The sequence below is a fragment of the Ambystoma mexicanum genome, chromosome 12 (assembly GCF_040938575.1).
Source record: "Ambystoma mexicanum isolate Mex_15411 chromosome 12, UKY_AmexF1_1, whole genome shotgun sequence".
NCBI lineage: Eukaryota > Metazoa > Chordata > Amphibia > Caudata > Ambystomatidae > Ambystoma > Ambystoma mexicanum.
Genome location: NC_090936.1, coordinates 164,985,208 through 165,011,509, shown reverse-complemented (window position 1 = coordinate 165,011,509; position 26,302 = coordinate 164,985,208). Strand labels below are relative to the sequence as shown.

The 26,302-nt window shown below is 47.5% G+C and overlaps 1 protein-coding gene across 2 annotated transcripts in view; it reads left to right on the top strand.

Annotated features, from left to right (window-relative positions):
- Window positions 1-26,302, top strand: part of PTPRR (protein tyrosine phosphatase receptor type R) — a 1,074,582-nt gene that overhangs the window by 943,266 nt on the left and 105,014 nt on the right. For both annotated transcript variants that reach the window (XM_069628248.1, XM_069628247.1), the window contains exons 11-12: window positions 13,561-13,671; window positions 23,497-23,654. In XM_069628248.1, coding sequence (XP_069484349.1) covers window positions 13,561-13,671; window positions 23,497-23,654 — 269 coding nt within the window. The remainder of the gene's footprint in view (window positions 1-13,560; window positions 13,672-23,496; window positions 23,655-26,302) is intronic.

Here is a 26,302-nt window from a genome sequence, read left to right as displayed (position 1 = left end):
TGCCCCTGGTGGCTGGGGGGTGGGGGTGGTGGGAGACATGAGTGGAGGCCTGGTGGAGGCTTCCCCTGCACTGCTCGGGGGTGGGGGTGGTGGGAGACATGAGTGGGGGCCTGGTGGAGGCTGCCCCTGGTGGCTGGGGGATGGGGGTGGTGGGAGACATGAGTGGGGGCCTGGTGGAGGCTACCCCTGCACTGCTGGGGGGTGGGGGTGGTGGGAGACATGAGTGGGGGCCTGGTGGGGGCTGCCCATGGTGGCTGGGGGGTGGGGGTGGTGGGAGACATGAGTGGGGGCCTGGTGGAGGCTGCCCCTGGTGGCTGGGGGGTGGGGGTGGTGGGAGACATGAGTGGGGGCCTGGTGGAGGCTGCCCCTGCACTGCTGGGGGGTGGGGGTGGTGGGAGACATGAGTGGGGGCCTGCTGCGGGCTGCCCATGGTGGCTGGGGGGTGTGGGTGGTGGGAGACATGAGTGGGGGCCTGGTGGAGGCTGCCCCTGGATGCTGGGAGGTGGGGGTGCAGGGGGACATGAGTGGGGGCCTGGTGGAGGGTGCCCCTGCACTGGTGGAGGGTGCCCCTGCACTGCTGGGGGGTGGAGGTGATAGGGGACATGGGTGGGAGCCTGGTGGAGGCTGCCCCTGCACTGCTGGGGGGTGGGGGTGGTGGGAGACATGAGTGCGGGCCTGGTGGAGGGTGCCCCTGCACTGCTGGGGGGTGGGGGTGGTGGGAGACATGAGTGGGGCCTGGTGGAGGGTGCCCCTGCACTGCTGGGGGGTGGTGGTGATAGGGGACATGGGTGGGGGCCTGGTGGAGGCTGCCCCTGCACTGCTGGGGGGTGGGGATGGTGGGAGACATGAGTGGGGGCCTGGTGGAGGCTGCCCCTGCACTGCTGGGGGGTGGGGGTGGTGGGAGACATGAGTGGGGGCCTGGTGGAGGCTGCCCCTGGTGGCTGGGGGGTGGGGGTGGTGGGAGACATGAGTGGGGGCCTGGTGGAGGCTGCCCCTGCACTGCTGGGGGTGGGGGTGGTGGGAGACATGAGTGGGGGCCTGGTGGGGGCTGCCCATGGTGACTGGGGGGTGGGGGTGGTGGGAGACATGAGTGGGGGCCTGGTGGAGGCTGCCCCTGGTGGCTGGGGGTGGGGGTGGTGGGAGACATGAGTGGGGGCCTGGTGGAGGCTGCCCCTGCACTGCTGGGGGGTGGGGGTGGTGGGGACATGAGTGGGGGCCTGGTGGTGGCTGCCCATGGTGGCTGGGGGGTGGGGGTGCAGCGGGGCATGAGTGGGGGCCTGGTGGAGGGTGCCCCTGCACTGCTGGGGGGTGGGGGTGATAGGGGACTTGGGTGGGGGCCTGTTGGAGGCTGCCCCTGCACTGCTGGGGGGTGGGGGTGATAGGGGACATGGGTAGGGGCCTGGTGGAGGCTGCCCCTGCACTGCTGGGGGATGGGGGTGGTGGGAGACATGAGTGGGGGCCTGGTGGAGGGTGCCCCTGCACTGCTGGGGGTGGTGGTAATAGGGGACATGAGTGGGGGCCTGGTGGAGGCTGCCCCTGCACTGCTGGGGGGTGGGGGTGGTGGGAGACATGAGTGGGGGCCTGGTGGAGGCTGCCCCTGCACTGCTGGGGGGTGGGGGTGATAGGGGACATGGGTGGGGGCCTGGTGGAGGCTGCCCCTGCACTGCTGGGGGGTGGGGGTGGTGGGAGACATGATTGGGGGCCTGGTGGAGGGTGCCCCTGCACTGCTGGGGGGTGGTGGTGATAGGGGACATGAGTGGGGGCCTGATGGAGGCTGCCCCTGCACTGCTGGGGGGTGGGGGTGGTGGGAGACATGAGTGGGGGCCTGGTGGAGGCTGCCCCTGCACTGCTGGGGGGTGGGGGTGGTGGGAGACATGAGCGGGGGCCTGGTGGAGGCTGCCCCTGGATGCTGGGGGGTGGGGGTGATAGGGGACATGAGTGGGGGCCTGGTGGAGGCTGCCCCTGGTGGCTGGGGGGTGGGGGTGGTGGGGGAGACATGAGTGGGGGCCTGGTGGAGGGTGCCCCTGCACTGCTGGGGGGTGGGGGTGGTGGGAGACATGAGTGGGGGCCTGGTGGAGGGTGCCCCTGCACTGCTGGGGGGTGGGGGTGGTGGGAGACATGGGTGGGAGCCTGGTGGGGGCTGCCCATGGTTGCTGGGGGGTGGGGGTGGTGGGAGACATGAGTGGGGGCCTGGTGGAGGCTGCCCCTGCACTGCTGGGGGGTGGGGGTGGTGGGAGACATGAGTGGGGGCCTGGTGGAGGGTGCCCATGGTGGCTGGGGGGTGGGGGTGGTGGGAGACATGAGTGGGGGCCTGGTGGAGGCTGCCCCTGGATGCTGGGGGGTGGGGGGGTGGGAGACATGAGTGGGGGCCTGGTGGAGGGTGCCCCTGCACTGCTGGGGGGTGGGGGCGATAGGGGACATGGTTGGGGGCCTGATGGAGGCTGCCCCTGCACTGCTGGGGGGTGGGGGTGGTGGGAGACATGAGTGGGGGCCTGGTGGGGGACGCCCATGGTGGCTGGGGGGTGGGGGTGGTGGGAGACATGAGTGGGGGCCTGGTGGAGGCTGCCCCTGGATGCTGGGGGGTGGGGGTGGTGGGAGACTTGAGTGGGGGCCTGGTGGATGGTGCCCCTGGATGCTGGGGGGTGGGGGGGGGGGTGGGAGACATGAGTGGGGGCCTGGTGGAGGGTGCCCCTGCTGGCTGGGGGGTGGGGGTGGTGGGAGACATGAGTGGGGGCCTGGTGGAGGGTGCCCCTGGATGCTGGGGGGTGGGGGGTGGGAGATATGAGTGGGGGCCTGGTGGAGGGTGCCCCTGCTGGCTGGGGGGTGGGGGTGGTGGGAGACATGAGTGGGGGCCTGCTGGAGGCTGCCCCTGGATGCTGGGGGTTGGGGAGGTGGGAGACATGATTGGGGGCCTGGTGGAGGGTGCCCCTGCACTGCTGGGGGGTGGGGGCGGTGGGAGACATGAGTGGGGGCCTGGTGGAGGGTGCCCCTGCACTGCTGGGGGGTGGGGGTGGTGGGAGACATGGATGGGAGCCTGGTGAGGGCTGCCCATGGTTGCTGGGGGTGGGGGTGGTGGGAGACATGAGTGGGGGCCTGGTGGAGGCTGCCCCTGGTGGCTGGGGGGTGGGGGTGGTGGGAGACATGAGTGGGGGCCTGGTGGAGGCTGCCCCTGCACTGCTGGGGGGTGGGGGTGGTGGGAGACATGAGTGGGGGCCTGGTGGAGGGTGCCCCTGCACTGCTGGGGGGTGGGGGTGGTGGGAGACATGAGTGGGGGCCTGGTGGAGGGTGCCCATGGCGGCTGGGGGTGGGGGTGGGTGGGAGACATGAGTGGGGGCCTGGTGGAGGGTGCCCCTGCACTGCTTGGGGGTGAGGGTGGTGGGAGACATGAGTGGGGGCCTGGTGGAGGGTGCCCATTGTGGCTGGGGGGTGGGGGTGGTGGGAGACATGAGTGGGGGCCTGGTGGAGGGTGCCCATGGTGGCTGGGGGGTGGGGGTGGTGGGAGACATGCATTGTTGATCAGTAGTGCAAGGTGACATGTGGGTTGGCTGGGGGGCATGCCCATGGTGGATGGGCTGCCTGCGGGACATGAGCAGGGGTGCAGGGCAGTCCCCCGTGGTGTGGTGGTTGTGGAGCGTACACCTGGGAGGACCCACAGGGCCAATTCACGTGTAGTACTCCCCAGAACCCCTGAAATACACATACCCTGCTGAAATTGCGTGTGGAACTTTCCGCGCACCCCTGAAATACACGTACCCTGCTGAATTCGTGTGTGGAACTTCCCGCGCACCCCTGGAATACACGTACCCTGCTGAAATCGCGTGTGGAACTTCCCGCGCACCCCTGCAATACACGTACCCTGCTGAAATCGCGTGTGGAACTTCTCGGGCACCGCTGAAATACACGTACCCTGCTTGCACGGGGCCAATCGCGTGTGGAACTTCCCGCGCACCCCAGAAATACACGTACCCTGCTTGCACGGGGCCAATCGCGTGTGGAACTTCCCGCGCACCCCTGAAATACACATACCCTGCTCGCACTGGGACAATCGCGTGTGGAACTTCCCGTGCACCCCTGAAATACACGTACCCTGATGAAATCGCGTGTGGAACTTCCCGCGCACCCATGGAATACACGTACCCTGCTCGCACTGGCCCATTCGCGTGTGGAACTTCCCGCGCACCCCTGAAATACACATACCCTGCTGAAATCGCGTGTGGAACTTCCCGCGCACCCATGGAATACACGTACCCTGCTCGCACTGGGACAATCACGTGTGGAACTTCCCGCGCACCCCTGAAATACACGTACCCTGCTGAAATCGCGTGTGGAACTTCCCGCGCACCCCTGAAATACACGTACCCTGCTTACATGGGGCCAATCGCGTGTGGAACTTCCCGCGCACCCCTGAAATACACGTTCCCCGCTTGGCGTTTGCTGTTTGCCAGCCCGGTGAACTGGTCCAGGGTTAGCGCAGCCCTTTGCAATGATTTAGCGATTTTGATGGCTTTTCCTTGCGCGAGGGCGTTCTTGGGGGCGTTACTGGCGCTGCTGCAGGGTCGCTGCGATTCTCTGGGCCACGGCTGGTTTGGGAGCCTAAAATCCATGAATACGCTGTGCGCGGAAATCGGTTTTAGCGCACGTGCCTGGCGCAGTCAATCGCACGCGGACACTCTGCGCCAGCCGCTTGCAACACTTTTCTGCGAAATTCTATGAATTACCCTGACAGGTTGAACGTCAGTGCTGAGAGTGTTCCAAGGTTACAGTGGAACTGTGTTGGAGGCAATACATTCGGAAATGGTTTAGTTAAATAGATTTGTTTTTAGCACCTTTCTGAAAATTGTGAGGGATTCTTCATTTCTTAAGCTGTGTGGAAGCGCGTTCCCGGCTTTTGGGGCTAATACTTCGAAGCTGGTGCTGCCGGCTTTAGCTCTGTTGAATGTTGTTACTGAGAGGAGTAGCAAGTATTGGTCACATTTTGGTCTGTAGGCAGGAGCATGGTGTATTCTTTCTGCTAGGTAGGCTGGGGTGGGCTGGGCGAGGCATTTGTATGTGATTGTGAGGGCCTTGAAAGTTATGCGTTCTTTGATTGGGAGCCAGTGGGCGTCTTTCCTCGCCTTGGAGATGTGCTCTCTCCTCGGGATGCTTAGGGCGGCTCTTAGGGCACTGTTTTGTGCAATTTGCAGTCTGTTCATGTTATTTGCAGAGGTGCCTATGAGTAGGATGTTGCAGTAGTCAGGTTTTGCTCCAATTGTGGCTCTGGCGATGTTAAGACAGTTCTTTGGCGACAGGTGGGGTTTTACTGCATTTATGATTTTGGTTGTGAATGCAGCTGAGGATGAGATGGCGCTGACTTGCCCGTCCATAGATAAGGTAGAGTCCAGATAGACACCGAGGGTTTTCACTGCAGTACAGGCTGTAATAACAATGTTCTCAATACTGAAGGAGCTGTATTTATTGTCTAGTTTTTTTAGGGATTCTTTTGGGCCTACCAGTAGAATTTCTGTTTTTTCCCCATTTAAACAGAGACCATTAGCTGCCATCCAATCCTGGATGCGCGCATAAGTCTTCTGGAGAGTGTTGAGGTCTTGTTTGTAGTTTCCTGTTAGAGGGAGAAGAATTTGTGTGTCGTCGGCATAGTTAGTAAATGCAATGCCGAAATCTTCTAGGTCGCTGAACAGGGGAAGAGTGAAAAGATTGTAGACAGTGGGGGAGGTACATGATCCTTGTGGTACTCCGCACTCAATAGGGGATGGAGAACCCGAAGCCTGGTGGAGAAGACCCTCATAGCTCGGCCCTCCAAGAAGGAGGTGATCCAGGCGGTGGCTTCTTGCGAGAAGTGTGCTTTTTCGGTGAGGTGTTTGCACAGGATCTTATGGTCAACCAAGTCGAAGGCAGCCGAGAGATTCAAGAGTAGGAGTAGTGAGGAATTGCCTTTGTCCATGGCTTCAAGTAATTGGTTCTTGAAGTTCAGTAGGGCTGATTCTGTACCGTGGCACGGGCAGAAACCCGATTGCCTTTTAACTAGGATATTGTGAGTTTCCAGGTATGCCTGGATCTGTAAATATGCAGCTTTGTCTGGAATTTTCAGCAGGAATGGCACAGTGGTAATTGGGTGATAGTTGTTAGGGGAGTCAGGGTTAAGGGCAGGTTTTCTTTAGTAGTGGCCGTACCCAGGCTTCCTTGAGGGAGAGTGGGACGGTACTATTGGTGAAGGAGGCATTTATAAAGGTGGGGCTAGAGTCGGCGCATAGTCTTTGATTAGATTGGCTGGGCATATGTCCCCTTTACAAAGCAAAGGTTTGATATGCATCATGATAAGTATGACTTTGGGGATTGTAACTTCCCTGAAGGCAAATGGAGTAGGTTTGTTAGTGCCATGTGGAGCGTCTGCGCCTGGTGAGGTGGCAGAGGGTTTAGATGCTGTGGCGCTCCGAGAAGTGGCTCGGAAGTGGTTGTTGTGCTGGGGAGAACGTTCGAGGTCATTGTGGAGCCCATATCAACTGATGAGTCTGTGCTGAAATTGGCCACGCCCCCCCTCACGAGTCATCAAAACCAGCCACCCACATGCTCCTGTGCGTGCGCTCTGAGAAGTGGCTCAGAAGTGGCTGTTGTGGCGGGGAATACGTTTGAGTTCATTGTGGAGCCTGTTTCAACTGATGAGTCCTTGCTGGTACACACTTAATCACCTACCCAGCCTCTCTTGTGGACTTATATGGACTTCCTAATATATTTACCATTGCTTATTGTCTTTTATAGTACCTAAATACACTTTCATCTGTGTTTTTAGAAGTTGGCCAGGCCCCCTCCCTCACGAGTCATCAAAACCAGCCACCCGCGCTCTCCTGCGCGCGTGCTCCGAGAAGTGGCTCGGAAGTGGCTGTTGTGCTGTTTGGCTGCTTTGCAAGCGTGCAAGTGCCACACTATTTGGCATAAGGTTCTCTTATCTTTCCCACACGTTATTATTGCTACGACCGCATAACGCACGGACGTTCAGATTGTAGCAGTCTTGGAGTGAGTCTACTGGGGTCTGATTATCAATGTAAACATATGAAATTTGCATTTGTCTTTTGCCTGTTTTATTTGTTTAGATAAGCATGAAAGCCTGCTATTTTAGATCTTTTTAGAATATTGTGCTTGTGCTTTGCTGATCTGATTTAATTTTAAAGTGTTCCTTTTTAGTTAATCGTGTATCGTGAATTGTGAATTGTGCTCAGTGCTCAGCGTGCAGGTCTATGTGTGGTGTTGGGCAACAATACGTTTTAGCACAATAGTTTGCTCATTATTCTGCTCGTTATTTGTTTTACTTTGCACCACATTGCTTTCTAACCTTTTTGACCCGTAAAAGATTTATATTGGAACCTTAGCTATTGTTTGTGTGTCGAGCCGGTGCGTAGGTATGGACGACTACGACAAAGTAATTGCTATGCACAAAAATGTGCGCAATAGGCGCATATGTGTTCCGAAGATTATAACACGTCCCAAAAAGGGTGTTGTACAGGGAAACCCTATTACTGACTATTTTGCAAAAACTCCTATCCCTACTATAAATGTTCAACATGAGACTATAGATAAGGAATTTCGCAATATGGCATCTGTTGATTTGGTATCAGAACTGACATGTGACCTTGGATGTGTAAGTGCTAAACTTCTATGTGATGTCTTCTGTGCCAAACCTAACAGTAACTGTGAGGTTTTGACTGATGTGATGATTTGTAATAATGCCACTGCTAGTGTCATCTCTAGTCACCTAGACCCCAAGGTTGACGACGTTGTGCCTGGTATCGCTAGTACATCCAACCTTAATATTGCTACGACTGGTGCCACAAGTAACAGTGGCCAACTAGCTAATGGTTGCACTAATGCTATAGTGCATAGGGAACATGACAGTAATGGTAAAAGCTCAATTGACATATCCATCTCCGAGCTTGAACAACTGGATATTGAGTATATGGGCATTGATCCCGAAATATCTCTGGCTGAGGTTGTCCCTACCCCTTTGTTCTTTACCCCTCCCACTAAGATGGCACTATCACTGGGACTGGACATTCCTAAAGCCCCCAATGTTAAGCCTGTATTGAAGAATGAGGGAGAGTTTTATGTTGGCATCCCTTCTGTATTCAGTTTTAATACTAACAAAACCTAAGAAGAACTTAAGTCCTTCCCGTAAGGTTATAACTGACTATGGAGAAGGATCATGTGTCCATGATGATATGGATTCCAGCATGAACTCAGATGAAATGTTTAATGCTTTAGAACATTTTCTCTCGATGTTACTCGTGAAATGTGCCCACTTAGAAACCAAAATTGATGTCCAATCACTATTAATCCACTCCACACTGAAAGAGCATGGCTGTGAAGTGTGTGCAAGTAAGCGAAGTATGACATCTATAAAAACCTTGCCTGATGCAAAGGATAAGAGAACTCTCAGGGTCATGGTGTGACTGTAGCGAAGAAGCTTACTGTGGTTAAAAAGAAATCCAGAGGCGTACACCCGGCAATCATGTACAGTAAGCGTATTGTTAAAAAGCAAAAAATGTGGCCATAAGACCAAATAAAGTGCCATTAAATGCCACCCCTGTTATTGGGACTGAAGAACCCATAGAAGTTGAAGCCGAGAATAATTGTGATCAAGTGATCATTATCCCTCTGGCTAAAGAGTTGCCCACAAATCCAATTCAGACTGCTCCCAAATCAAACTGTGTGTTGGTAGAATCCTTGCAGTCTTCTGTTATTACAATTGAGCCAGTAACAAGGCCTCCAAAGGCTGCAGAATCTCCTAATATGCCAGCTATTTCCACCCAATCCACACTGCCTGAAGCATGGGTACTAAAAAGTACTGTTAAAGCCTGCTCATCTAATGCAAATACTGGCAGGGGCCGGAATAGCCCTGGCATGCTACCAGCCTTACAAATTACGTTAGTCCATATGGAAAAGTGTCCTTCCCCTTTGAACCGTGCTGCAGTATTGAGTTTATTTAAAACCATTGTTCCTTTATGGGTAATCACTTCTAGCGATATTCAGTTGGTCGACCAGCTTGAGCTTCCAACCAATATATTACTAATGTATGCTTTGAAGCTGAAGCCACGTTGAACTACATAATGGGATATGAAGTTGAGTTATTACGTCTTGGCTATGCTATTCATCAAGTCATGATACCTGCTGTAAAACTGCGTAAGAGCTCCACAGAACAGTTGGCCAATACTACCAACCCACTTGTCCCTAATTCAAATACACAGGCAAGTGAGGTATATGTGAAATGTCCTTCTACACAAGGAACTAATACTGCAAAAAATAACACCGACGTCAACCCTGAAGGCTATTGGCAATGGTTGCCTCTGAGCTTTAAGCCACATTTTGCAGAATCTCGCCAATGACCAGTTTCCATGCAGCTGCTCTACTCCTGGAACACTCGAGGGCATATGCATTTCTTCCAGGATGAGGGTCTGATAGAACGTATGGCATTATTCAATATCATTGCACTCCAGGAAACATGGTTAACTGTGGAAATACAGCTAGGTGATAGAAGCACCGTTCATCAAATAGCCTCGAAGGGCCCCCTTGGTCGACCGAAAGGCGGTTTGTTGATATCTGTGCAATCACCATGGACGATCATGAAATTATCACTCTCCACTGAGTATGTATTAGTAGCAAAATTAACCTGGCTATCTGTAGTCCTAATTGTTGTCAACATATATGATTCCCCCTAATATGGCCAATACGCTAAAGAATATTATGACTGTTGATACTGTGCTAAAACTGTACAACCATTGTTACCCTATATGGCTCTTGGGTGATCTCAATGCGAAAATTGGAGACGAGTGTCATTTTTAAGAGTCGGTGGGCGCCCCGTCCAAATCAGGAATTCACCCTGTGACTAACAGACAAGGCAAAAAATGGGTTAATGTTATACATACCCATAATCTTGTGAAACATAATGGATTGACTCCAAGTGATGTTCCTATGAATTATATTAGGATTGAGGGTAGATGTGCAGCCACACTTGATTATATTTTTACTAATCACATTGGTTTCCACTCAGTCCTTGATATGGGTGTTGTTGAGAGAGATGAAAGTGACCACCTACCTCTGTGTTTATTATTTGCTATCCCAGGTAAAGGAGTAGAAAGTCCTGATTATGATGAAAACGGGATGCTCAGCATTAATGAAGGTAACAACAGAATAATCTGGCCGTAATATTGAGAGTGTTACCCAATCGGTATCTAATTTACTACCAGAGTTTATTAAGGAGGGGGTGTCAGGTATGAACACTGGTAATCTAATATTGCAAAATTTCACAGTGCTTATGCGAAATATCCAAAAACAAGTGGGTGAACGTAGAAACTATAAATCAGTTAGGGAACGGTCCAATATGGTTATACCGCACAGGCCTGGGAATGACAAAATGATCAATGAAGCAAAAAAGAATCTTCGTAACGAAATTCGTAATGTAGTAAGGAAAAATGTTTCCTTGCTGACAGAAAACGAGGTTACATGCCATATTAAAAAACTCAAAAAGAACTATAAGCATTGGCTTAAATTGCATAGACGTGAATGTGAAACAAAATTGTGGAAACAAATTGCACTGGTGGCTCTGACAAATAACAAACAAGGAATTTGTAATCTGCTTTGCAAACATAAAAAACGTGATCTGACAATCAATTATATCACTGAAGAAACATGGGCCCATTATATTAATGGTACTCTGGGTAAAGTTGCACTACCTGAAAATATTATTCTACTTCCTGAAGTCACGTGGGACTGTAAAGCTTTGGAACTTGACATTGTTAAGATTATTGAAAATCTGAAGAACTCACGGGCAGCTGGACCGGATGGGGTCTGTAACTTAGTCATAAAAAAAACAACCAGAATTGTGGGGGCTGCACTTATGCTGTTATTTAAACAAATAGGGAAGCTGGGTGCAATACCTCCATCATGGAAGACAAGCCACATTTTAACGGTGCACAAGAAAGGGTCATGGGAAAACCCAGCAAATTTTAGAATGCTTGCAATGCTCGATGTATCATCTAAGATCTTTACAAAGGTATTGCTCCAGGAACTTAATGCATGGATAAGTGAATATAACATGCTACCCTCGAATCAAATTGGTTTCCGCAACAAATCTAGTACCACTCACAATTTGTTGTTACTAACTTCTTCGATCGAGAATGCCTGGAGCAAACGTAACCTTGATGTGTATTGTGCATATATATACTTTTCTTACGCATTTGATACCATTCTTGGCAAAAATGAAATTCATGGGGGATACCACAAGGTCTCCTGAAGATGTTAATGCTGCTACATTCAGACACTTCTGTTCGAATAAGGCTTAATGTGGCTGGCAACTAAATTCATGGCCACTAGCTGTGGAGTGAAACAAGGTTGTATGATCGCTGCCATCCTATTCAACCTTTTTTTGTCACATATGATGAAAGCATTCCTTTTACCAGAGGCAAATCCTGTGAGGGTAAATGGTGTGACTATTGGTTGGCTTGCCTATGCTGATGACCTGCTGTTATTGGATTATACTCCAGCAGGTCTTCAGCATATGCTTGACTCCCTGGTCACCTATTCCTCCGAGAATGGATTGACCATTAATATAGACAAGAGTAAAATAATGGTCTTTTCAAAGAAACGTAGAACAAAGAAATACTCTTGGAACCTGGCCCTCAAAAAAAGTTGAACAGGTGAAATCATACAAATATTTAGGAATTATTGTTGATGAAAGGTTGAACTGGGATGGCCAATGGTCTGCAATCAAAAGCCGCTGCACCGTGGCCGCAAATGCTCTAAGTGTATTAATTGGCAGAAACTGGTGTTTCTCGGCTATTGCCGTCCTTAATATCTACTTGGCAAAAATGTGATCAATGTTGCTTTATGCCGTTGAACTATGGGGTCACAAGTTTGTTAAACGTGGTGCGGTTCTTGAATCCAAACTTTTAAGAAAACTACTACCTCTACCCCCAAATGTTAGTGTTGAATACATATACTTGGAATTTAACATCAAAAGCTTTTGGTATGCATATATTCGCCAATGCGTTTTGTCCTATGAAAAAGCAGTGACATTATGCACCGATACTATTTTTGTCCCATATGTAAAAGCGTATCTCAGTCTTGAAGGCAATGGGCCTCATTACGACCCAGGCGGATTTCGCGGTGCTAAATGCACCGCGAAGCATGGCGGAAAGCCGCCGATAGCGCCATGGGGGTTGGCGGATTTACCGCCCCATTCCGACCTTGGCGGGGCGGTAAATCCCCAATCCCCATTCTGCCCTTCCCCATTCCCATTTTTGCCCCATAGGGTATAATGGGAGTGGGGAAGGAGTTAATTACGCCACCGTAAAATACGGTGGCGTAATTAACAACGAGGTCCCGTAGCGCCATGGTTTTCTCCGCCTGGTAAAACCAGGCGGAAAAGGCCGCCATGGCGCTACGGGAACTCGTAGTATGGCGGAGAGGTACGCCATGCACTACGCTGGCGTAAAACCCTCTCCGCCAGGGTCCTAATGAGGCCCAATGTGTTGATTGGCACTATTGGTACCATCCAAAGACTCCATCGCACTTGGTCATTTGGGTGTGTCACAGGAACTCTGTCCCTATTCGTTTCAAAATGAGACTTAAGAAAAATGTGCATGACTAGTGCCATGAACAAAACATGATGAATGTAGCATCTAAATGGTTTAGTGGTTGGTACTTGGGTGAGTATTTGAGTAGAGTTTCGCCTCCTCAATACATTGTAGCCTATCCTAATACTGGTACCTTTCGATCCTATTTAATGATGAAATTCAACACTACTGAAGCTCTGGAGACAAAAGGTGTCAGAATGGGAATTCCAAACATCTCAAGGAACTGTTGACTTTGTGGAGTCAATGTTGTTGAGTCTCTCCATCATCTTATTATGTGTTGTGAAAAATTAAATGATTTGAGAACCATGTGTTTTAAATCATATAATAATGGAACTGTGATGACAGACATACATGATCAGTGGATGACTTTTATGAGAGGAAACAATATTAGCCTGATATATTTTATTGTTGTTTTTTATTTGAAGATTGTGGCAATTTTAAAATGTATTGAATGATATATGTTGGAAATGTAAATGTTTTTAGATTGTGTGTATTAATGTTGTTTGTCTATGTGTTATACAAAGCCTATTGGCTAGATGGATATCTAACAATAAATAAATACATTTAGGCAGTTTGTCAAATTGAGTCTTGATTTTGTTTTGGAGTGTTTTTATTTTATTTAACATGGTGTGTTGGATGCTGTTGCACCAGGTTTCGTCTTTCTCGGTAGGTTGTGTAGGAGTTGGGGGGATTGTAAACTCATTGCAAATGGCAAATAACTCTTTGGCTTGGGAGTTTGCTTTCTCAATTCCTGAGTTGTAAGTGGCAGCTTTAGCTTTAGAGATGGCTTGCTTGTATTGTTTGGCAACTGTGAGGTAGGTGTATTATAAGCACAACACGTTATATTAATGATTTGACCATCGTTTTCACTTTGTAGTACAATCAATAGTATCATTCCCTGATTATGAACCCCTCATTTATATGTTTAATCTTTCAGAAATGTGTTCTCTATTGGCCGGAAAGGAGGGGAATTTACGGAAAAGTCGAGGTCCTCGTTAACAACATGAAAGAGTGTGACTACTACACAGTGCGCAGCCTTACGCTCAAGGTACGTGAATACCCATTGCCAAGGCAAGGTCCTATCTGTCTTGCAGGTAAAAAAATACGTGGTTGGCGTCTGAGCAATTCCCAGGCGGTAATGCTATCAATTGTGTCACCTTTACGCAGGGAGCCTGCTCTTGAAAGACAGTATTTCAATGCTGGTTTTGTCATGTAAGTAATCCCAGGCTTCTACGGAAGATGCGCCAGAGTGCACTTGGGCTGGCACATGGGTGCACTTGGGCTGGCACATGCGTGCATTGGCACATATGGGGCTCATTACAAGTTTGGCGATGCGGGAAAAAAGTGGCTGTAATTCCGTTACCCCCACTTTTCCTGCACCGCCCAACTACAAGTTTGCTGATGGGGTGACCTGATTTACCTGCAGCAAGGGATGAAGGTAAGTCAGGCACATAACTGGCAAAAACACAGCCGGTAATACTGGCACCTTTATTACCGGTGCCGGTAATACTAGCATCCCCCCTATGGAGTCCTATGGACTCCCGGAATGGTGATTAAATTACAGTTGCCAGCAGCTGTTACCTGCCTGTTATACCGGCATGTCAGGCGCCGGTAACGGTAATACCATTTGGCGGTATCCTGGCGGCAAACATGTAACGAGGGCCTAGTACAGATGAATTATGCAGTGCTAAAGTGCTGCACAGATTGTGCAATGGCATCCCATAGACTTTCAGGGGAGGAGGATCATCCTGACCAGCCGGTGGCCAGGTCCATTCTGGTGGGGCCCTCGTGTACCTGTATTTATTTGATCTAAGATAACTCTTTTGCCAAAGTGCTAAACGCAAGGAAATGGTACACATTCAAGAAGTTGTCAATTCACATAAAGACCCCAAATTAAGAAAGGGACAGTGGGAGAACATCATTGTTTCGTTGAGGGTGAAAAGTCGTTTTAATTAAACTGAGCACAAAGAGTCTAGGAATTTACAGGAAACATGGGGCATTCCGAGTAGGGCACTTTACCGGATTGCCCGACTATGGATTTGCCGGTGGGGCACCTTGGCTTACCTCCAGTTAAAGGCTGGAGGTAACCCAGGCTCCCTACCAGATATAAAAGCACTCATTACCGACACAGGCAATGCCAGTGGCGGTAATGGACGGCAAATCCCCTCATGGAGTCCAATGGGACTCCATGAATGGGGACTCACACCGCCCCACGGGCACTCATAATCCAGCTGCAATGACGTCGGACCGAGTGCCAGAAACGGTAACAGCGTTTGCCGGTATCTGAGCCGCCAGGATACTGGGAAGGTTGTAACGAGGCCCAGAATCTGCAATTGAAGAGTGCAAGCAGTGCTATAAAGAGAGATCACAGAGGATCGATAGGAGCAGCCAAGCCACAACACATGCTTAAGAAAGGCAGAGAAAATGGAATACAAGGCGAGAATCAGAGGGAAGGCAAAGAATGGATGCTATGGCAGGGGCACTACAATCACGAGAAGAAAGACAGCAAAGGTATTGCAGATAGAATGTAGTGAAGCCAGTTGCTAAACTGGGAGCACAAGTAGTCAAGACTAGGGAACATTAGCAAAGAGACAAGAGGTTTAATATCATGAAATGATATTAATCGACAAGCTTATATGAATGGCGAGATGAGGAAGTAATGCAGATAAGGGAGGAAAAGGAAAGAGAGGGGTCAAGGATAACGCCAAGATTGTGCACAGAAAATTGACAATGAGGATTGAGAATAGAAGAAAAGGGAATAGAAGGACAAATCACATACGTAGGAAAAAGGAGAACCTCACTTCTGGAAGGATGGAGGTGATGAAACTGAGCAGACATCCAGGACTGAATGTCTAATAGACAAGCAGAAAGTACAATGAACAGATTTATAAAATGAAGAACATGGGAAAAGGATTTGCAAATCGTCAGCATGAAATAATAAGACAGTTTAAAGGAGGAAATAATACCAGACCATGGAATAGTATGAAGTGGAAAAATGAGTGGACCAAGGGCAGACCCCTGAGAGGCGCCATAATGAAGGGGGAATACAGCAGAGCACTGTCCACACCAGGAAACAGAGTATATAGGGTCAGAAAGGGTATCCAGTTATAATATCGAAAAATAAAGTTGAATGCAAAAATGGCGAAAAAAATAATGTCGAAAATAAAATCGAATGTGTTTTTTTTTTATTTGTATGTTGTTTTTGGGTTTAGCTAGCAAAAAATAAACAGAGGTTTGGGGGGGAACCCCCCCATTAAAAAATAAATAAATAAATAAACATTCGAAAAAAAAATTCTACATTCTTTTTTTCGACATTTTTGCAGTTGACATTTTCACTATAAACCGTTTTTTTTTAATGGGTTTTTTACCTTTTATTCCGGAAACCTCACCAACATTTTTTTATTTTTGTGGGGATCCGAACCGCCCACCACAATTTATTTAACGCTATTCTCTACCGCTCCACCCCCTTATATCTCCATACCCACAACCCCCTATATATTTTGATAAGCCTGTCCGATAGCACAGCGAGTAGAGCGCTAGCTTTGACATCGGTGCAGAGCTGCTGATGCAGGTTTGAATCCCCGCAGGGCCAAACTCAGCCTTTTATCCTTCCGAGGTCGATAAATGAGCACCACACACTGTGGGTAATAATAAGCAGTGCTCAGATACCGTAGGGTTCGTAGTGCTGTATAAATGCTAAATTATTATTATTTTTTATTTTTTGATGAGTTTCCTTCAAGAAAAATATTTGGCAAAAAACCCATTGAAAAGAACACTGTTGATGAATGAATGCCATAGCACCCAATGGAAGAGAGAGCAGATGGACAATCTGAAAAGAAGCAGAAAGATCAAGTAGAACAAGAAGAGAGGAGTGCTTACAAAAATGGGAGGAAAGGTAGGAGATAGAGACATACATGTAAGTCATCTCTTCAGAATGAAAGAGAGGGAATCCCGATTGATGTAAAGGTATAAGCACATGGTAGTCATGATAGGAGGAAACCTGAGCTTATAACACATCTTCAAGGGCCCTAGACATAAAAGGAAGGAGGGAAATAGGACGAAAATAGATGGATAAGAGTGTCAGGAGAAGGCTTTTTAGAATAGGAATATTGGTAGCATGCTTGAACTCAGAGGGCAAGGTAGCAGTTGACAATGAAATGGTACGCAGCCGTGGTAAATAGCAAAGTAGAAAAGGGTAACACTTAGGAAGAAGTGGGTACACGTTTATCCGGAAGTATATATCATTCCTTTTATTTTAGACTGTGATACTGTGTTTTTTGGGTCAGTACTGGTTTACCTTCACACCCCTCTTATGAGTTTAACCTTCCATCAGCCCATGTTACCACAAAAGGTGAAGGAGGTATAACTCTTGATTGTCCCTGCTGTATCTTTATGATGGCGTTGTGTTTTGGTCTGTAGAAGTGTGAGAGCTGAGTGGACAATTTTACCCATATTCATCCTTGTACTCCTGCGGCACGTGATCACTGGTAAGATGGAGAATTGGGGAAGGATAGTGGCAGAAATGGGCGAGTGAGGCTGCATTTGGACATACGAGGCAGGACGTGAGCATATGAAGCTGGCAGACTCCCATGACCAGGCCTATACTTGTGTGTCAAGTACAGAATCATATGCCCAGGTACCGTCATCATATGCTAATGAAAGTACGTCTTATTCCCCGGCTAGATATGATACGAATGCTTCTGTACACAAGATAATGGTACTTGCGAATATGTGAAAGCATTAACTATATAATGGCATTAGGGGTCATGTGAGATGGTACATTCCGCGTGATGAATTTACCTGGTATATGATGCTTTATCTGTCATAAAACATCAGTAACTTGACATGTGAGGCTACATTGAACATATGTGTGCTACACCTGAAATGTGCATCTGCACCTTGTACAAGAGGTCAGCACCCAGGAATGTGAAGCTGGCCTTGGTATATGATGCAGTGCTTGGGCAGGGATGCTGTGATGCTGTGACCTGCCTTTGATAACTATACTGGCATGCTAGACTACACCCACTTTAAAAGGCTATAGCTACTTATATAAGGATGCACTAAGAATATTATGGGGGATGGCAGTAACTGGCCATATGGGATTGCAAGCAGCATTTTTTAGCAGCATCTGGGCATTCTAAGCTTCTTTCTGCATTTACGAGCTGTACCTGGCATATAGGGTATACCTGGTATATGAAGACATTTTTTGGATTTCCAGCCTTTGAGAATGTAACTATTTTATGATGCCTGCATCTCAGTATATTATGCTGCACTTGGCATATGATGGTAGTAGCTTGGAGGGTATCTGGTCATATTTTCGAATACATATTTTCGAAACACCATTATGTCGAAAACAATTTGCCAAACATTTCTTTGTTTAATATATTTTTTCTAATTTAATGTTTTTTTTGTTTGGTTAGAAAAAAAAGTGTTAAAAATCGGGTGTTTGGGGGGAATCCACCCATTTTAAACATAAAATAAAAAAAGAAAAACATTCGAAAAAATTAATTTCTGCAAAATTGCATCAACATAATGGCATTCGAAAATATCACTATAAACCACGTTGGAGATTGAGGTTCTATTTATCATGTGATTACTATATTTGACCTATGAGTCTACAACAGGCTTATTATGACGACAAATTGCTAAATTAAATAGTTCAGGAATATGGTGGGCTGTGCTTCCTATCTATGATGGCTTTGATATGATATGACATGATATGAATTCAATTTATAAAGCGCACTTACACCCAAAGGCAACATGGCGCTGGGGAGGATAGCTGACACTAGCAGGTAGTAAGAAGTGAAACGAGAGCTAAAATAAATGTGTTTTGAGATGCTGGCAGAAAATGAAATGATCCGCGATAGCTCAAAGAGAACGAGGCAGCTTGTTCCAGGGCAGTGGCGACAGAAAAAGCCTGTCTGCCAATTTGCCTCAGTAAACTCTCGGGACCTTAACAAAGAGGTTGGAAGCTGAGCGACGTGATCTAGATGGGATGTAATGCAGAATTTATTCTCAAGATATTGGGCACCTCGCCCATAAAAGGCACGGTGGACAAGGCACAATGATTTAAAATCAATGCGCCGAGCAGCAGGGAGCCAATGAAGACTCTGCAAACTAGGAGAGAAATGCTTGCGTAGGGATCGACCAGAGAAGGCACGAACTGCCGAATTCTGTAAAACTTGCAGCCTGTCGAGGAGATAGGCAGGCTGAGCAAGGAACAGCGCATTACAATAGTCGAATGTACCAAAAATGAGGGAGGCAACAACAGGGGCATGAAGAAATTAAATGGAATTAAATGGAATTAGAAGTCAGAAGGAATTAAAAAAGGAAGAACCTTACGAAGAACTTTCAGTCTAAAATGGCCCTGCTGACTGACAGAGTTAACCTGTGCTTCCATGGCAGAGAGGCAGAGATTTTGACCTCTAACTCCTTAACAACGGAAACAGGTTTAGGAAAGGGACTAAGTGAAACTGCCCAAACCTCAGGTGTCCAATAAGAGGTAGCAGAGTAGGGGCCGTTGACAAGATTCTCTGGTTTGTCATCATTAAGTTTGAGCCAGTTTTGGCTCATCCAGTTGCCAAAAGATTCCAGGCAGGAATTAAGTTTAGCTGCTGTTTCAGACTGGTCAAGATTGAGTGGAACCACAATTTGAGTAAGTCTACATAGATGTAACAGTGGAAGCCAAGGGATTTAATGAACTTAGCCAGTGCCTGCACATAGACCTTGAGAAAAATAGATGAGAGAGCAGACCTCTGTGGGACCTCGCAATGGTGAAGATTGAAAAGGAGGGAGAGACAAAGATTGAGAGCGATTACCTCAGTGCTGATGCCCAACAAGGCTGAAACACGTGTATGGGGTTGCTGTTGGTACTCTTGTTCAGAGGAGAATTGCCTAGCATTTCGGTGCTGGACTGCCCCTGGGCAGGACAAAGACTGATATGAGGGGAAATGTTTTCTCTGTGAAAGGGACAGTGAGATAAAGACTTGGTAGAGTCTCTCCCAGGGGGATATTCACCCAAGGACAGGTCATTGGGGTGTTTGGGCTGGTAGAGATAGATTCCCAGACCCCCCCCCTTTGTTTTGCAGGAATTAAGTTTAGCAGCTGTCTTAGACTGGTGAAGATTGAGTGGAACCACAATTTGAGTATCGTCCACATAGATGTAACAATGGAAGCCAAAGGATTTAATGAGCTTAGCCAGTGGCTGCACATATACATTGAAAATAATAGGTGAGAGAGCAGACCCCTGTGGGACCCCACAATGGTGAAGTTTGAAAAGGAGGGAGAGACAAAGATTGAGAGCGATTACATAGAAATGAGCAAACCATGCCTGCATTGGGCCGAATATGCTGCCTCAGCTAGCCTATTTAACACGATGGAGTGGTCTATGGTGACAAAGGTGGCTAACATGTCTGAAAAGATCAGCACCCCAGTGCCACCATGATCGAAAAGATGGCTGGATCGTCCACAACTGAAACCAGAACCAATTTAGTGCCACAGCCAGTCTGAAAACCGGATTGGAAAGTGTCAAAAGCAAGAGTCTTCAAGAAAAGAGCTGAGCAAAGGGGTGACCAGGTACTCCAGCAGTTTCATCAGGAATGGAAGGGGAGAAAAAACGGTGATAATTAGCAGGGAGGAGAGAGAGGATCAAGATAGGTTTTTCCATAAGGGGAATTTCCAGGGCATGCTTTAAGATGGAAGAAATAGCACTGAAATCTAGTGAGTGATTTTCAGCTGAAGCTACTCAAGGTGCAATTTCCGGCATAATGGATTTCAAAATGAAGAGTGGAATGGGGTCCAGAGGAGAAGAGGATTTTAGTTTGTTAATAGCATGAATGATAGCATCAAAATTGAAAGAGGGGAAAAACATTCCAGGAGAAGCCTTGATAAGTGGTAGAAATAGGAGGAGAGAGAGGTGAGATAAAAGAGTTAGTCATGGAAAAAGATATTTTCCGGTGAATCAAATTAATCTTATTGATAAAAAAAAGTAGAAAGGGACTTGCATAATGTCCTGAAGGGAGGAACTGAGTTGGAGGATGTGGTTCTAGATGAAAGGGTTTCTACGGTCTTGAACAGTTCATTAAGGGCTTGCTCAATCCGGCCCGTAACATAAATGCTGCTTGGTGTGAAAATTACTTGACGGTAGGCTTGTGTGCCTTCGTGGAAAAGATTTTTAGCAAGAGGGCAGTAAGCAGCACACCAATATCTTCCAGCCTATGAAAAAGACGCAGTTTGGCTAGGTGGGAAGAGAACCATGGCTCCGATGGGTGTACACAAGGTTTAGATGGTTTCAGTGGTGCAAGCCAATCGGCCACGCCCTTAAAGACCTGTGAAAGCTGGAACAAGTTAGTGGCGTCAGTAGAACCACCTTTTATCATCTCAATGGAGACGATGGGGGTATTACCTAGGCTCCATTTACGCCTAGAGGCACGAGGTAGAATGAGAGGTGTCTAAGGGGAAAGAAGATAGATCAGAAAAGGAAGAATAGAGTGGTCCGTCCACAGTAGACTAAGCGAAGGAGATGCCATCTAGAAGTGCAGGAGTAGATAAAATACGTTGCCCTGACTCTAGGGTACCAAAAAAGAGAAACAAAACATGGGGTCACGGACCAGCGGGCGCTGTTCTAACAATATGTGTAAAGTTTTAGTAGTATGTTACGTTATGTTAAGATTGCTTATATAGCGCACGGCTGCGCAGAGGCATCATGGCGCTGAACAGTAATAGAGATTGTAATACGGGCGGGAACAGAGATTCCATTTGAATATCGTGTGTAAGTGGCAATGAAGTGCAGGAGAAAGCAGAGCGGGCAATAACAGCTAAACCACCACCCGGATGTGCGGAGTTCCTATCAGTGTGCTAATTATTATAACTTGGCGGAAGAGCGATGACTAACTCGGCCCAGAGGAATCACAAAGCCAAGTCCCTGCGATAAAACAGAGGCCTGGAGACCGATCAATGAGCAAATCATGGCAATCCAAGGCATGGGACGGGAATGGAACGGGCGTTGAATAGCGGGCATCCCACCTTCTCAAAAGCGGATGACCACATTTCCGAGTGAGGAGCAGGTGGGTCGGCATTAACAGAGGCTGGCAACTCCGTGCTCACTGGAGCAATGCTGGTAAGTGACGAGGGCACACATCCTTGTATTGTTATGTGGAATTTGTACCCATCCATTGACTGCCCATGGCGATGCTAATTCCTATGACCATTTCCACCCACTACCTGCTCCTCCCTGCCCATACTCCCTACCCCCCCTCCATAGGATCTTTCTGGGCTATCTCCATCACGCAGAAACATTGCACTTTCCGCTGTACAGGGCATGTCTTAATGGCTTAATTGCAGTTGTAAATGAGCTCCTGTTGTTATAATCAAGTGCGCCGTCAGACACTTGATTTATAAACAATATATGTATCCTTGTATCTGTTCTTTGCACTGAAGTCATGTTAAAGACATATTGGCAAAGCCAACAGTTTTGCCTTAGGTACAGAGATTAGCCATTTGAAGGCACTGACATATGTCCCCGTGCTCACATCATTTTCCAGCTATTACCATCTTATACCCACGTAGTACCATTATGGCAGTAGCTGGTAAATGAATATCCTGTGCCTGCACAAAAGCCAAAACTGGTGGCTTTGCCAATGCATATTTACATTAGTGACATGATGCCACTTGCTGTGATCCTATCAGGCCCAAACATCAGGAGCCGTTGCTTCTTCTGACATTGTTGCCGTCTAGGAGCATGCGGTATCACTTGAACTAGCCGTGGCATGTTAGTGAATTGACATCTCTGACGTTGTACTGTTACTGTGTATTATGTAACACACAGATATGACAAAGGGTGCCGCATATGCACATAGAGATGTTAAGATGGGATGTTGATGGATTGCAACGAATGAGTCAGAAAGGACAAGGAAACAAGTGGGTGATCTGTCAAGCGAATTCAGTGAAATAAATAATTGGGGAAGAGAGGGTGGCATGCAGGCCAGAATGTGTGAATGCATCGAAGTTGCTTAGAAGTGAAGACTGCTGCTAAAACGGAAGGTTACAAGATGTACACCATACATGTGAATGAATGAATGTTTAGGTACACGGTAGGTCCCTAGCAGGCAGGGTGAGAGTGTCAGTGAAGGCATTTGAGGAAATGTTGGACGTTTGAGTTGTTACATGTGTCAGCCTGTGTTGTAAGGTTTAATTATCGAAGTTATGAATGTGGAATACAGCCTGACTGAAAGAGATGCAAGGGGATGCATGAGAAGGGAGCCAGGATGGGATGGATGCTCTGCTTATGGCAGAGAAAGCGATGGCTCATGCCATCAGTAATTTGGTTATGAGGAGGGACTCAAAGTGGGGCATTTAGTTCCCGGAATGTGATAAGTTCACAATAGGTGTTCATCAATGTCTAATTCTGCGGTGAATTTACAGCTCCTTGGAAGTCAGATTGCAATTGATTATATCCTCCGCAACATTGAGTTGTATGCCTATCCTTTAAAACTATGCTCATTTGTCACAATTGCAGTGGTGATGGGGGGGCCTGCTGTCCTGGTTGGAGATGCATGCTGGAGCAGTGAGTGGTAAAGGGGTAGAGGGCAATTTTGGTCAAGTAGAAAAAGTGGTATTGAGGCACAGTTGGACCAGCGCCATCATGAACAAAGTGATTAAGATCCTGAAGATGTGTGAGAAGGACAGTTTCTAGAATGTACCCTGAAACAATTCCATCAATGTCTGAACTGATAGCAATGGTTTAGCTGCCCGAGCAGCCTGCATTTCTGCCCCATAGATGTCGGCGGTGTCAGAGATGGCAAAGCCATTTAAAGAGAGATTGGAGAGATCGCAAGCACCTCATTACTCTGCTTATTCTTATGTTTGTACACAGCACGGAGGCCAATCGCGCACCATGAAGCATTATTGGTACACCTCGTGGCCTGACCACAAGACTCCAGACAGCGCGCAGCCACTCCTGCAGCTCATGCTGGACGTTGAAAAGGATAGGAAGGCTTCAACCAGTGGAGGACCCGTCATTGTTCACTGCAGGTGAGGACCACATTAGTACAGCAAATAGCTGGTTAGATATGGAGCATTTATTAGGAAATACATTTGTATTGCAAAACTAAATGATTCAATATTTAAACCGTATGATTAAACATCATTAAGTCAGCAGGAACTGAGGATAGTAGGATAGCTGCCAATATGGATTGCTTAGGAACTATGCTTTACTATTCTACATACATGTGATGCTATGTTATTGTAGTTGTGTACAATGCACATTGACGATAATTACTATTTGTATACAGGACACCACAAGATGAAGTGCCTCTAAGAACTTGTATGATACATGTTTTAAATACTGAACCTATGTGTACCCATTTTATTGACGTCAAAATGATAAAGTCAGTTCTGCAACGATAAAAGCCTGTAACCTGCAAATCTCTAATTAGGTGCTCAGCAAATGAGCTATTTTAATGTCTTCACTTAAAATCATATTTAAGATCCCTAATGTAACAAGCCTGGGTTAAGAGAGCTTTGCGGACATGGGAAGGGTTTTGGGACGTGTGATCATCCTTTCCCTTATCCCAGTTTTTATCTAAAAGAACAATAGCTTGAATGTAAACGTTGTTCGGATCCATATATATCTTCAGTGGGTCACTGCAAGTGGATCTAGTCTCCAGCAACCCCTTTCACGTCTGTTTCTCCAAGTCAAGGAGCATCCCATGTTGGATCAGAGGAAAGCATACTTGTGGAGCCCCTCCAGTCTTCCTATCCCTCTAGAAGATTCTGAGTTTGGATGAGATGGTTTTTTGTCTTTGCCCTGGCAACAAAAGCATGGCCTCTTGGTCAGGACTTTAGATGACTTCCGATTCTCCGCCGGCTATCTCTGGAGAGCCTCGCCTCTTCTTTTGGGCCAACTGGCACTGCACATTTGGAGTCCCCAAATCCTCTCTGAGCAGAAGAGTGGGTAATTTGATGCATGCTGAAATTCCATATTTGGAGATGTCTGGACCAGTTCCAATGAGAGGTTCCGTATCAGTGAACCATCTGGAATCCGTGGATAGGGCTTTCCAAGATAATAGGAGATCTAAGGCACCAAGAATGATTCAGAAGCTGGACTGCCAAAAGCAAGCAGCTACGTTCCCATGATTGATTGAGTAATTCATTAATTCATGTATTCAGCAGTTGCAATATATTTGCAAAGGCTTTAAGGATTCTGAGGTTGGAGACAGAGATGAGAGAAGGGATAGGCATGTGGCTTGGGAACCCTTGCATATAGACCATCGGAATAATCCAATTTGGATTCCATCAAATATCCAACCACTGCAATTTGGGAAGAACAAAGGACGGAGCTCTCTTGATAATGCACTTGAAACTAAACCATGGTCTCAGACAATCATACTCAAATTCTTGTCCAAGCGCACCACCGATTCCAAACCTTTTCTGTTAAAGCAGTGGTAAGGGTGAGTGGTTTTTCCGGGATAAGTGCTTTTTGGAAAATGAGATGAAACCACTGCCCTCGAAGGGACGAGATTAAAAACTTACTGCACTTTATCCAAGCTGCCACAGCATCACAAATGAATGATGAAATAAAATCCCCCCAAGGTATCCCCCACTTTCTTTGGAACTTTCCTGAGTGTAAGGCTCAAACCGGTACCCAGTCATTTTACCGAAAACAAAACAGAGTGGTACATTTCACCGAAGTACATAATACCGGAAAACACTGAAAATATTAATTAAATAGGGGTAAGGGGTAAAATGAGTCTGGATGGGGTTGGGGTGGTATTACGGTCATAATGAAATGTACCACTCTCAAATTTGGGTTGGTAAAATCACATATATCCCTCAAACCATACAGAAGGTTATAGTGATCCATGGGGGGATAGCTCAGGGGCAACATGCTCACCTTAGAAGCAAGACAATGCGGAGCAACACAGGTTCAATCCCTGGGGCCGCGCTTAGAAACCTCTGGGTATTAAGCACATTATAAATAACCTATCATATCATCATAAGAAACAGGATACACAATTATCATGAAATATTCTTGTTCATCTTCAGCAAGACACCAGGACAATATTGTTACCTCAATTTGCCCCAAGATACATTATTTTGGGGTAGAAGACTAGTGCTAGCCAAGGTATTAAATGTGAAAATAATTCCAAGTGGCAGAGTGTCATACTGGATTTGCCCTATTACCAATGACTTCTGGAAACATTTGCCCCACCCTGTGTTCTCTGCAGCGCATTGAACAGCTCAGCATTGGAATGTGAGGTTCTAATAGAAAGGTCATCTACTGAAGACCTATAACACTGCCTTTCACCCTTTTTCCTTCAGCTGACACTTGAATTTCAGAAGATATATTGAACACTGACCGATGGGTGGAATCAGCCATCCATCAAGCTCATCTTTTCCTTGGCAAAGAGACTTTCCTTGGAAAAGTGAGTTCTCACATCACAAGTAGATTCCACCTAGTGGCTCCACTGCCGGTACTTTTATACAGACACCAGAGATTCTGCTGGGCCGCGGGGATTCGGCCACCGAAGTTACGGATCTGGGATATCCCTGAAATTTACTAAGTAACTGGCAATGTAGGACCTTGTTAAATTATTCCAAAATGCCCAATCCACAATTCCAGTGGTGTCACCTCCCTGCAACGACCTTTCGAAAATGGAATGTGCATCACCGACCTTTCC